This window comes from Amblyomma americanum, chromosome 6 (genome assembly GCF_052857255.1).
Source record: "Amblyomma americanum isolate KBUSLIRL-KWMA chromosome 6, ASM5285725v1, whole genome shotgun sequence".
Lineage (NCBI taxonomy): Eukaryota > Metazoa > Arthropoda > Arachnida > Ixodida > Ixodidae > Amblyomma > Amblyomma americanum.
Window position 1 is genome coordinate 113010242 of NC_135502.1, and position 13587 is coordinate 113023828.

Sequence of the window (13587 nt, forward strand, 5' to 3'; positions counted from 1 at the left end):
CTTGCAAGAAGTGCATTAGAAACTCATTGTAGACTTCCCAGAAGCCTGTGAGCAAAAAATGCTTAGAATTGCGAGTGTACGCGCAAAAACTTTCTACACCTGAGCCTGCTAACGCAAAAGCATGCTTAACAAGAATACCGGCCGACTGCCTTGGTCCCAAGATGGCGGCCACGAAAGCGGTGCCTCCATCCTGCATGGCGGTGCGCTACATCGAAGCGCCCTAAGGTGTTGGGCGTGCAGTACCCTTGTATTTGAGATTAGATCAGGTTGTCTTAAGACCAGACAATATAGAAGAACGCCCGAACAAGAAGATTTTTTGCTTCCGAAAGCTGAACGCCGCAGTGGCGCCCATAGCAACGAACAGTAAAGGGCGGTTCACATGCAAGCGATTGAGCGAACTCAGCGACCAGCGGCACGGCGCAGCGATGCTTTTCGCAGGGTTCCGTTTCACATGCGTCGCTCCACAGCGTTTACTGCCGCTGCGAATCTCAGTGTTGCTGGCAAAGAATACGAGCTCGCGGTTGGTTTCGGTGGTTTGCAAACGTCAACATGGACAATGTTTATGCATTATTTTGCCACGATTACTCAAATTTTGTTAAGAAATAAAGAACTCTTCTTTTTTAAATATCAACTACTTCTCATCTTGATGGTAATATCTTTTTTTAAGTCCGTACGTGCGGTGTAACCATTGGCCTGTGCGCTGCAATTGCACTTCGCACGGCCTGAATGTCCCTGTCAGCAGCCTCCACTTCCTGCCGCCTTTTCTTCTGTCGCTTGTTTCCCCTATGTGGGAGAACCTCTGGTGAAGTTGCTGCCATACAGGATGGTCCTGGTTCATCAGGAAGGCCTGGGACACTATACATGCATTCAAATTCATTTGGCGATGCTTCTACTTCTTTCGAGCCTGGCGATGCTGGGCTGCAGCTGGCGTGGCTCGTCTCGGCTGCTGCGCTGGCCACCTGCACGTGGCTCACTGCGTCGAGGTTGCAGAAGCTCCTGAGTAGAATGTACAGGCTGTTAATTGCTGTCACTTACACATTCAATTCATCATTAGTATCATTGCTTACCGTCTCGTTTCCATGGAGTCCCTCAGGAACTCCATCTGCTTTAAATGTGGCCAGGCCGTCTTTGCAGTGGCTCCTGACCCACTCTTCTTCCCATCTTTTTCGTCTTTAGTTTTTCGCCTGTACGTATCTTTTAGATTTTTCCACCGAGCAATAATCTCCTCAACTGTTACTGAAATATGGAGCAGTATAGAGCAAATTAGGAAACAATGGCATGACATGTGGCCCAAAGTTTAGCATGAACATGTACAAATTCTCATCTGTTAGCACACAAGAATATTGCAGAAAATGTTTACAACACACGATTCAGTACGGAAGCACGAGTTTTTTTTTTTCTTCTAAAAGGCAGTTTTACTGATTATGCATGCATGCATGACTGAACTGAGGCACACACAAGATGAATGATTTATTTTGCGGACACGCACGAGATGATTTTGCGCGGTTCAGAAGCTGCAGATTAATGCTACGTACAAGACTACGATGAGCGGGCAGTGCCGCGGGACGGAGCGCTCGCTCTACATACACGCAAGAGACGATTTTACTAGGCTCTCAGCGCCCGGATTAACTCCACGCCTGAGAAAGGTCGCCTCCCGCATTTACAAACGTAGCTGAGAACATGAAAACGTGCACGTCGTGCATTTCACGATTGAAGTGAAGGGTACAAAATGATGCAGCTAGCGTGTCTTAAGAACCAAAAACATTTGCTCACGGCTGCGTGATGCCGACAATTTTCATACAGCTCATCTACGCACAATAGCTGGCGCACCGAAAAATAAACACCGAGCAGTACGCAGGAATGCGCGGGGACATAAAACAGTTTTTGACACGCTGCAGAATCCTGCCAGTGTGACGAGGAAAATTTGTTGGCTGCACAATGAAAAAATATGGCTGATAATCTTCGAGCTCGCCACAAAGGGTGCTTTCACTTACCGGTGTCGTCAATTGCTCGAATTGCGTCCCTCACTTCTTCCCAAAGGGACTCCTTGGTCGACGTATTGCGGAAGTTATCTTTAACATCCCATAGAAGTGGGCGCATGGATACTTCGATGATCAGCACCTCATTGAACAGTCCACGCGACATGTTGTCGTGGTGTCGGAAGCGCGTGTAGCAAACAAACATTGTCGTCTTTCCCGCACGAATCCTCTTCTTGTCACGTGGCTTTTCTGCCGTGCAGTCATTGGTCAGAGGGCGGAGCTATCGCTCTGTCGCTGCGAAAATTTCCAACTTGTTGGAACCCCGTCGCTCCGGCCCGCCGAGCCGCCGCGACGGGTCGAAACAGGTTTTTCCGTCGCTGCGACAGGATTCGCTGGCATTTTCGCTTGCATGTGAAACGGGCTTGAAACGTTTTGACGCGTTCGTCATTGAAGTCGTCTCTTAGCCATAAATTAAAAAAGGAAACCTCCATTAAAATCGCGCGCCGGTTAGTAATAAACGTGCCGTAGTGCACACAAACAACTGTTACACCTGCAGTCGCGTCCGCTGTAGCCAGGCAAGCGACGCAGGCGCAGCACAAATCCAAACCCAACGAGATGCATATGGGGCAGTGAAAGCGGTTGTTGACGCTGTCCAATAACTGCCTTCCGTAAACGGGTCACCGCAAAGGGGCTACGGTTCACTCACAGCAGGAGAACGAAGAAGTGGGAGAGGAGGAGACCACGTGGTCGGAGCCTTGCAAGGAGATTGGAGGAATTTGGTAGAGGGAATGGGTCGCGGTGGAAAGGGAGATTAAAAAGGACGTGCTTACGCCCCACCTTCAGTTGTGTACTGTGAACTCGTGTAAGTGCGTACCAGCTGCTGTTTTGTCTACCACTTGAGATGGACCACGCTGCTCGTGAAGATGCTTCGGTCTATTTACTTAAGTATCTACATGGTATTTATCGCCCTTGCCTTGAGCTGTGACCTTCGCGCTCCCTTGATATGAAAATAAGCTGGACATGTTTGTGACGTAATGTCTTACTTTTTTATTCGCAGTGGACATGATGGACGTACAAGAAGAAGTTGTCGTCGGCCAGCAACGTGGCGTAGATGATCCTGGCCTCCATCGCGACTGGGCGATGGACGTTGATGGCCCCGGTTCTCCGAGAACCTCCACACCGAAGCCGGAAGAGCAGCTCAACATCACTTGGGCGTCCAGTTCAGGCTCGTCAGTGATTTCCCCTGCACTTCCCGGGAATTCACAAGATGCTTCAATGGGCAGGAATGGCTCCGAGTCCGCAGCCTCTCCGATGTCGCAGTAAACGGGGTCCCTCCTGTCAAGCATGTCTGCGCCCAGGTGCCGCCGTCGCCTGGAATTCGACGATTTTTTCTCGTCCATGGAGTCCGTGCCAAGCGGCAATGCCGAAGACTCTGTCTCCGCCATGGAAGATTCGTTTCTGTTATCCGACGAGGCGTCCAGGAGCGGCTGCCTCCACTCTACGAGATGCTTGCTGCGTGTGGAAAGAGTGCGCTGATCTTGTGCTGTCAGAAGTCCGATTAGCCTGAGGAGCTGGGACCGACCATGATGAGTGCTGAGTCCCCATTGTGGGGGTTTCCGAAAGCAGCCACCAGAACCAGGAGATTCTGGGATGAACATGTGCTTGCGCGGTAAGCACCTTACCTTCACTCCAGCCTACACTGACTGCTTGTTACCCGCCCGGCGCAGTCTCTGCCGCGTTCTTGTCCCATCTATCGCGCCGATTTTTAGTAACTTCTGTTACATGTCTCGGCATAGAGCAAATGCCGCTTCTGTTTGTATGTTGTCAACTTCACTTGTATATAATTGTAGTGAACTCTCTTTCATTCCCTACCTGAAAGCTCTTTAATGATTTTCATTTTTTGTACATTAGGAACCCAAGTGCTCAAGAAAATGTCATGATCATGGTCCTGACAATGCTGTAAGGTTTCGTTTTATATATCGTTTCTTTCTATGTGCTGAAAGTCCCTTTTCACGTTTCCTTCGACCAGAATAAGCTTATAGATGTCTGCATGAATGGCGCCGTAATTGCAGTGCAAGACTGCGTTGTAAGTTCTGCCACCCGGCTTGCCCTTCAAAAGACTCAACACGTCGGTTGTTTTACTGCACATATGGCAGTTTTAATAAACAAACCATTTTCTATCTCGAATTTTGCCTCGTGTGCGATTTCGCTTGAATAGAAGCATTATTAGACAATGAAAGGGTTTTGCGATGCTCGTTCCGAGAGCCTTTCCGAGCTGAGCGCCGCCATATTACTTAATGGGCGAAGAACGGCAGAGGTTTGGCCATATTTTGGCACTATCTTATTCTGAATAGTACGGGCAAAATATTAGTGTGAGGACAGCTTAGAGCTACATGCAAGTGATAATTTGTTTGCATGCGCCTAGCAGGGATGCTGCCACTCGACGGTACTGACATTTGTTGACATAGCAGTAGGTTTGCCGCTACTGAAACCCCCATACTCGAGCCTTAATCTCTCGAAAGCTAACATTGTGTACACGCAGTAACCTGTTTTTATTATTGCGCGTTAAAGTCAGCCACCGTGGCATATGTAGCTCGTACATCTATATGTAGGGTGCCTAAACCGTTTGTCCGGTGATCGGTTTTAGTGGAGCATGAAGGAGAGCCTACGATGGAATTTCTTGTCATGCTGAGAGTGGTGTAGCTCAGAAATCTTTTCAAAGCTGAACCGCTCTCTTGTTGGGGTTCTAATTTTCCATAAGGGGGGGGGGGGGCATCTAGAGTGGGTGTACTTAATATACCCTAATGGCGGAAAGACGTTTTCGCGACATAAATTCCCATTGTCATCTGCTTTGTAACGCGGGTGGTGGCGAGTACCAACTTGTTTACTAAATTATGGTGGTTAAATGATGTATTTGCTTTTATTTGCTCCCGCTTTTTAACTGTCAACCCTGTCCTGTTTATTTCATTTCTACATTCGAGGGTAATTTTATGCTCGACGCTATGAGTACTTCGGGTGCTGTCACGTGCAGTGAAACTTCATTTATGCTTTTACTCCACTTATACGTAGGCCCCACCGTTTTCGGGTTTTATTTTTCTGCAATTAGGGCGTTGAAAATCAGGGGGATTCTTTTTTAGCTTAAAATCGGGTTATGCAGTCAGAGGCTGCATAACTGGGGTTTCATCCGTCGTCATCGACGTCGGTTCTCTAGCTTTCGCATGTGCAATAATATAGCCTACTACACCTGGCTTTTACAGCGAGCTGAGGTGTTGTCCGGGTAATTGGCGGGATGAACGTTCTGGTGGTCTCGTATACTTTGTCCGCTGTCTCGCATGATGTAGAGCGAGCGATTAAACTTCGGATAAAGCAGACTCCGTAATCCGCTTTTACTACTACATTGGCACGTCCGGGAGATCGAGTGTCCGTGGCAGTGTGCATTGTTTTTCCTATAGCGTTTCCCGCAGAGCCCTCACGCCACTCTGCACAAGCATGCGCCTCACCAAGTATTTGGTGACTGTGACAACCTTCCAGATTAAGCGACGGAGGGTTCCAGCCGCCCCATGTTGAGTGCAGTCTGCTCTGTTATCCAGCTGAGAGGGTATTGTATAGCCACGGCAGGGAGGATGAGCGCCTCCAAATCTGTTTCTATTCACCATTAAAGTCGACTTGCCTTTCACGATGATGGCCAGTAAAGGTGGTGACGTCATTCACGGGCCGTGTTTCTGCCCTTCGCCACCTAGAGGAAATTCTTCTGCGGCCCCCATATTGCGGGCACTCTGCTTTGTTATCTTGCTGCAAGAGTGTTGTATAAAATCGCAGGAAGGACAAGTGGGCCCCCCAGACCTGTTTCCATTCACCTCGGAAGTTAGGTATCGTTTCTCCCACTAGACCTGCCTTGCGACGGCCTATTGATTCAGGAGGGGTGATGTCATTCGCGGGCCGCGTTTCTCCACGGCTCTATAATGTCGGCAGGGTTTTTGCTCAACGAGCCAAGTAAAGCTTTCGCATTAAAAATGTCCGTATATACATAGTTTGCATCGGCGTCATAGCAGCCGCCATCTTTGGATTTGGAAAGCGCGGCGAAAGAATGGCTGTTTTCCTAATCGGTTCATCGCCAACCGGCTACCTTTTATGGCAATGCAGCTGAGGCTAGGTACGAAAGGGGATACATTCCTTTGTCCCCAGTGCTGTTTGGTGTGTGTTGTTCATTGTTCGGGCTGGTGTTAGGGAGGAGTGATTGGTAGTGAATGTGGGAATGTGAAGAAGGGGCGTAGGGTGGCTAGTGTTGAAGAGGGCACTCCCCAAATCGCCATGGGGAAGGACTGTTTCCTGCTAAGGATGTAATCGGGAGCATAAAGGCCGCGACGCGTAGCGAAGTTCCGCTTATCGGAGAAGAAAGGCGGCGAGGGAGCGCTCCTCCCTAACGCGCCTAGATAAGCTATCTAGGGACTGTACTCCTCCCAAGCAAACCACGTTCCAAGCTAAAGTGGAAGGTTCTGCCTCGCATGTGCATGCATGCACAGTTGGAAATGGCAGTTTTCAACCAGTGGAGCTGGAGAGGCGCATGCGCACAAGGTGGTGTAGAGAACTCTAGATCTTTTTTAATCCATATGACCCACGTTCAGTGATGTCTAAACCAGCTCGCTGTTTATTAGTTTTCAACGCCTGCGCTCTTTCAAACGCTGCTGAAAATGGCCTTCCGCATTCAGTAATCGGGAGACGTGACTGCATTGCGATGCAGCCGAGCGAGTTGGACAAGTTTCTGCTGTTTTCTATGTCTGTAAATCGTGCACACGCTGGCATCTGCTTTTTTCTTCTTTCTTTGGTGCGATCTTGAAACAGAAGCGCCGTTTTATAGCTTCGCTGTAGTCGGACGCAACTTAAGTCTGCAGTGAAGCTCCGCACACGTTCAGGACTGGTGCACAGAATTCCTCCTCGAGAAAAGAGTAATGCATTGTTAAAAAATTTTCTTCACACTTATAAAGAAATTAATCTGAAGAAAAAAATTTCGAGCTCTAAAATTTTGATACCTGGATTGTTCGATCATGTCAGACATTAAAAAAAAATGAATTTCGTTTACTGTTGTGATCGATTAGTTGAGTAATACAGGACGCAGGGAGCATGACCCAATGTTAAGAGCTGCTTTTTTAAAAGTTACATCCTAGAATAGCTTCGTTGTCCTCTTTTTTCCTGATCTTGAAACTGGGTTCGCACATCGCCTTGGCTGTGATTCGCGCCTCCATCACCCTCAGGTTCGGAACGAGCGATACTGGAAAAAAAATTAACATATGTCTTCCTGTGTGTGAGCACATAAGCAACGTCAAAATGTACCAAAACATCAATAAAACGGCGTGTTGGTACACACTACAAGAACAAAAGCAGCACAGCAACAGGGGCAAAAAGGAAGACGGGACAACAATAACAGCAACTGAAGGTTAATTGAAAAGGAACACGTAAAATATGCTCTTTGTACAACCCAGAGCGCTCATGATCTGCACCAACAGTACTGATCAGCTGACAACTTCAGTCGATGATCGAGATAGAGTAGTTCAATAAGTACAATAGTTGGAGGGTATATTTTGTGTTTCCTTTTAATAACCCTTCAGTCCTGTCCCGTCTTCTTTCTTGTATCTGTTGCTGCGCTGCTTTGTTTCTCGAGGTATCAAACCCTCATCTACAAATAGGCATCGTATAATTTTTCCTTCATGTCTGTACTAACTTCTTCAGATACGGTTTATTTCCTCGCAACGTTGATGTTTCGGATACGTTACCAGAAAAAAACGCTGTTTTCCTTCGTTAGAAAAATTCTTGCAAGCCTATTCTTAGATGGACTAGCACACTTCGCGGAACTTTATTTTGTATTTATATATTTATTAATTATACTTTCACTCCTTCCATGGCGGGCCAAAATGTAAGTGATGATGATTATGAATTTTTATAGCGCAAGGGCGTCCTATGGAGCAAGGGTGTTTTTCGACTTCTCAAGGTGGGGGCCAAGGACCGATTTTTCTAGCATTCCACCCAAACAAGCCGAGCACCAGGCAGAGGAAAGCTTGTACCCATGGTATCACCGGTGGGTACCCGGCGACACTGGGGATCGAACCCCGCACATATCGCATGGGAGTCGAATGCTGGAACGACTATGCCACCGCTCGCATTTTTTTCTTTATTGCCTGGCTTTGGCTCATAACATTTAACCAAAAACACTCAGCAAAAACACACAAGAGGCTATGTACATACGACACTGTCGTGGACAGCCAGCACGAGTCTGCCTTGGTCATATTAAAATTCACGTTGCATACAGAGCGGCTTTAGGCTTGAGAGCGACTCGGGAGGCTCCGCAGCGGCTTTCTGGATGGCCAGAAAGCAGTCCATTTTTTCCCGAAAGCATATTCGGGCAGGTCGGTCCAGTGGAGGCCCAAGAGCATTATAAGATCAAATGGTAGCCCGTCCTCATTATCCGTGCTTAAATAACGAATTCCCTGCGCGCCAAGTGGTAGCTTTTTATTGTTCTTTGTAACATATCCCGAAAATGAACCCCTTCTCAGCAATGCAAAAAAACATGGTCTATTGTTTCGGGCTGTTTACAAACTTAGCAGTTCGATCCCCACGGTAAAAAGAAATCCTTTCCCTCTAAAAACTTTTTAACTGGCAGTGTCCCGGTGTGTAACTTAAAAAAGAAGGTCTTTACTCCTGGTGGTACCTGCATTTTCTTCACCCTTTTTAAAACATCACCTCCCGGACCCCCACTGTACAAGGCCCTGTACATGGGCTCTGGGAAAACAATATCACTAAGATCATGGTACAACTTTTTTCTTTTAGTTTTGCACAAATAATCGCTGGAAAAACATGCAGAAAGAAACCTAACTCTTGCTGCAATCTCTTTGTAGTAACCAAAAATTCCACCAGAGAGCTCTTCTGTGGATACAACAAACTCCGGCAGCAGTCGCCACAGCCTCACTTGGCACACGGTGCGCAAGAACGGGTCTGTGACATAGCGAAAATACAAAAAACGGTTCACCAGCTGCCTTAAAAAGAGGTGCCCTAGCCCCAGCCCGCCGTCTTTTACCCGCCAGAACAGGTTCGTTCGGCTGCAACGTTCCATTCGGAAGCCCATATGAAGACGGCAAAAATCCGGTGTAGCTTCTGAATGTTCACCCGAGAGCAATGAAAACAGGCATCACATACCAAAGCTTGCTAATAAAAAAAAAAGTTGCAGACTGTAGCTCTGGGGAAAATTGAGAGGTTGGTGCCTTTCCATTGTCCAGCTCTGTCACGTGCTTCTTTAGTTTGCTGTTTCCAATACTCATCGCTGTCGCGATAAGTATCGAGCGGAACGCCCAAATACTTGCCCTGGGTCGTCGCACATGGTGCGTTGGCGAAATGATCCGGGTGGGATGGCCACCATCCATGCCAGAGTCCAAGGCATTTGGACCAGTTAACCCCGCTACCAGTGATTTCGCTGAACTCGATTACACACCCGACAGCTTCGCTTATGATCCCCTGATAAACTGTGAATACAGCAACGTCGTCAGCATACGCCAGCAGCTGAACTTCAGCTGCTTGTAACCGAAAGCCGTTAATACTATTGTTTTCTATTATTTTCCTACACAGCGTTTCGATGTAAATACCAAATAAGAGGGCTGAGGGGGCAGCCCTGACGCACCGAACGCTGCACGCTGATGTGGGCCCCCAGACACTTGTTAACGATCAATCTTGGCGTTTAGTTTCGATACGCCAGGGCTACACCCTCGCGGATAACTGTACCGACGTTGACATGATCTAAAACGGAAAACAAGATTTCATGAGAAACGCAATCAAAAGCCTTTTTGAGATCAATCTGAAGCATGGCTACTCGCCCAGTAATGTCAACGTAGCTTTCAAGTATACTGCGCGCTTTGTGAATGTTGGACAAAATCGAGGGCCCTTTTATTCCACATGTCTGGTGGGGTCCAACAATATCCGATAGCACTGTCTGCAGTCTTCGTGCCAATGCGTTCATAAAAATTTTGTAGTCCACATTAGTGAGTGCTATCGGTCGATATGCAATAACAGATTATAATTTTTCTATATCATCAGTTTTAGATATCAGTACTGTATGGGAAGTCCCAAAAGACGGAGGCAAACCGTTTATTCTATAGGCTTCATTAAACATTGTACATAGCACCGGGGCAATTTCATGCTTAAATTCTTTATAAAATGCCGCACTGAATTCATCTGGTCCTGGTGATTTTCCGAGGTTTAATTCATCAATCGCGTGCTCTACTTCACTTTCGAGTTATTGCTAGTTCCATTTTCTTTTTCCTTTCTTCGACAACCCGTGACATCGCACCAAGCAACTGATGCTTAAATGCGCCTGCGTCTACCGGATGCCATGAAAAAAAAAAGCCTCTGGTAGAATTCCCTAAAGGCTGCTTCGATGTGGTTAGTGTCTGCCGATAAGATATAAGATAACCCCCCCCCCCTCCTCCAAATCTATTTTATCGATATGATTCCTTTCAGCGTGGGCTTTTTCTAAACCGAGAGCACGTTTCGATGGCGCTTCGCCAGCAGCTGTGTCTTCCACCCTTGCCCTCAACAGTGCTCCGCGATAACGCCGTTCTTCCATAAGCTCCATCTTTTGTTTGGTTTTCCTGACATCTTCTATCCAGTTCCCAGGCGCTTTGCATTCCTGCTTCAGCAACGTTTGCAGTAGTGCCCTTAACTCAACTTTGTCTTGTTTTTCCATATACCGGATACAAGTGGCCCTTTCTATTGCTTTGATTTTTAAAGATTCTTTACTTAGCTCCCATTGTTGCCAAATCTTCAGGTTTTGCACGGGTTTATTTTTCCTATTTCAACCCTTACTGCTCGGTAGTAGACATCGTCGCGAAGAAGCGTGTTGTTTAGCTTCCACATTTCCCATGAAAATGCCTTGCTCCGCTCCACAATTCCCAGGCAGCACTCAACTAAACAGTGGTCTGAGGACACTCCCACAACTTCGTAATGGCTGCATTCAGGGGCAAGGTCAAGTGCTGCACAAATGTGGTCCAGCCGTGCATGGGTTGAGCCCTGAAAATGGGTGACCTTCACTGCCCGCGCACCCTCAAGGCATTCAGCCTCATCCTCGAGGTTTCCGTTCTCAATCTTTCTCATCAACACTTCAGTGCTCCTGTCTCGAAACCCCCGGATGCTTGACTTATCGCGCGCATTAAGGACACAATTGAAGTCGCCTAAGACAATGAGCTACCTCTCCGTGCAAACGTGCTCTTCGAGGCTTTGGAAAAACGCAACTCTTTCCTCAACCACATTCGGCGCGTACACGGTAACAATGCGCCACTCAATGTTGTTCAAAGAAAAATCAAGGACAATACACCGGCCAGACACACATGAAAAATAAGCTTGCACCTCTAGCCTTGACATCTTCTTTACAAAGAGCATACAACCAGCCGATGTCCCCATTGCATGACTGACGATAGCAAAAAACCTAGTCGTGAAACGTCGCACCATACTGTCGGTTCCTTCGTTGCCGTCCACTTTCGTCTCCTGCATGGCCAATACATCTATCTCGCGCTCCGTAATAAGTAGCTATGCCTTAACCGGTTGTTTCCTGGTAGCCAGGCCCCTGACATTTAGCGTAGCGAGTTTAAAGGTGGAGGCGGGAGCCGTTTTTACGCAAGAGGAAGGACCTAACAGCATGGTGCTTACCTCCCACGTCTAGCGGGCGGCTAGACGCCACTGTTGCCGCCGGTATCATACGGCGGAAGAACATCGGCCTGCTCGAGGAGAACCATGTCGCCGGCCCGTTTGTCATCCGGAAGGTTTGGGCGCGGCCGGAACTTCGGACGCCGGGCTTGAGCAGTCTTTGCAGGGGGTTTCTCGACGCCGGGCGCTACCACCTTGTCCCCTTCGGGGCTTGTCTGGTCGTGGGGACGTTTCGCCGGGGTGGTGACGGGGGGCGTGACGCTAGTTGTGCGGGCGCCCCTCTTCTCTTGGTTGTCCTCGCTCGGCTCTTTTGCCTCAACGCCCTCGGGCTCTGTTGGGCACGCCCCGTTCTCTGACGTCTCGTTAGCGAAGCGGAGGGAGTCTGCCGTCCTCGGTTGGCTCGCTGGTTCGTCGGCCGCCTTGGTGCTCCCCGGAGCTCACACACGTGGCAAGCGTTGAAGCTGGCTTGCCCGCCTCGTCCGTGACAGTCGCTGCTTCCTGTGCTTCGGCGACGTCCATGAGTTCCGCGGTGTCGTTCGCCTTTCTGAGCGCGGTAGCCGACGGGTAGGTATGGACGCAGTCCGAGTCCGCGTGTCCATAGCGCCTGCACTGGGAACACCTGGACACCTTGCAGTCGCGGCGAACGTGACCCGTGCCGTGACAACGCAAGCACTGCATCGGTCTCCCGGGCACAACCACGAGGGCCAGCTCACCGGCTACTCTCAACTGGTGTGGCAAATCATCCACCTTCGTTCCCGGCTTCAACTTGAGTAGCACGGTCTTGGAGGTTGAGCCTTTCTCTTTCATTCCTTGGACGCGCCAACGCTCCCGCGTCACCTCCGTCACGTTTCCGAACGCCGCGAAAGCAGTCCTGATGTCTTCGTCAGCCACACCGTGCAGCATCCAATGCAGGCGCAGCTTAACCTGCTGATCCTCCGGGTCGAAAATGATGCACCGGCGTCCTATCACTTGTAGCTCCTTCAACGCAGCAAGCTTTTTCGTGGCTTCAGCACTGCTGAGCGTCACCGCCCACACATGATTAATCTGATACGCCCCCAACGCCGCGCCGTCGGGGAGCTCACCAGCGTTGACGAGGGCGTCCCGAAAATCTTCCACCCTGTAGGGCCTCGCTCGCACGCCACCGTGCAGAAACACCGTGTTAAGAACATGTCCGGTTGGCAGAGTAGGCAGAACAATCTCGTAGTCCTTATCTGCGTCGGCAGCAAGCCTGTTTCCGCGGCCAGCAAGGGCCGTTATCGCCGCTCCGCCGGAGCTCATGATTCTGCGTCGGCACCGAACGGTTGCCGGAAGTAGAATGTATGCCACCGCTCGCTGCGGTCAACATATAAGTGAAACATACTTATGAAAAATATGAAGCACCGACAAGTAACAGTGAAATACAGTATATAATTGATACGCACTACAGTTTTATATACGCGGAAAGTAAAAAAAAAATTATCCTGATATTGCGCGTTGACAACCCCAGCTGAACGTCGGATGCCGCTAAGTCTGTGCGCACGTGTCTGTGTATGTAGTGCACGTACAACGGCGTTAAGAAAGTTACATATATAGTTCGCTTGAGGTTAGAAACCGTTGTTTTTCGCAACGGTGGCAAATAACTCGTCCGCGCATTATATTATATAGTGTGATTATGGTTATGCTAGTTCACCCCTTCAGCAGCGCTGCACCGTACTCCGATATGCGGTTCTGTTGTGCTGCTTTTTCCCTGCGCTCTTCTGTCCTTGTGCTGCTTTTTCGCGGTGCTGTTTTCTCATTGTGCCGTTTTGTCCGGCGTGCTGTTTTGCCGGTGTGCTGACTTTTACCTGTGCTGTTTTGTCGCTGTGCCGTTTTTTCCCTTTGCTGTTTTGACTCGGCGCTGTTTTTTGTGCGTTCTTTTGACGCATGCTGTTTTGTCATCTGCTGC

General features: G+C 48.8%; 2 protein-coding genes across 2 annotated transcripts; both read right to left on the reverse strand.

Moving 5' to 3' along the window:
• Positions 1-369: 369 nt before the first annotated feature.
• LOC144094931 (uncharacterized) lies at positions 370-2346 on the reverse strand. Its single transcript, XM_077628800.1, has 3 exons — positions 1995-2346; positions 1068-1236; positions 370-996 (listed from the first exon to the last, which is right to left on the reverse strand). Exons 1-3 carry the CDS (start codon positions 2182-2184, stop codon positions 663-665), a joined length of 693 nt encoding a protein of 230 aa, XP_077484926.1. The 5' UTR covers positions 2185-2346; the 3' UTR covers positions 370-662.
• A 4765-nt stretch (positions 2347-7111) lies between these two features.
• LOC144094009 (uncharacterized) lies at positions 7112-12948 on the reverse strand. Its single transcript, XM_077627844.1, has 2 exons — positions 11667-12948; positions 7112-7248 (listed from the first exon to the last, which is right to left on the reverse strand). Exon 1 carries the CDS (start codon positions 12939-12941, stop codon positions 12027-12029), a length of 915 nt encoding a protein of 304 aa, XP_077483970.1. The 5' UTR covers positions 12942-12948; the 3' UTR covers positions 7112-7248; positions 11667-12026.
• Between the last annotated feature and the right edge of the window lie 639 nt (positions 12949-13587).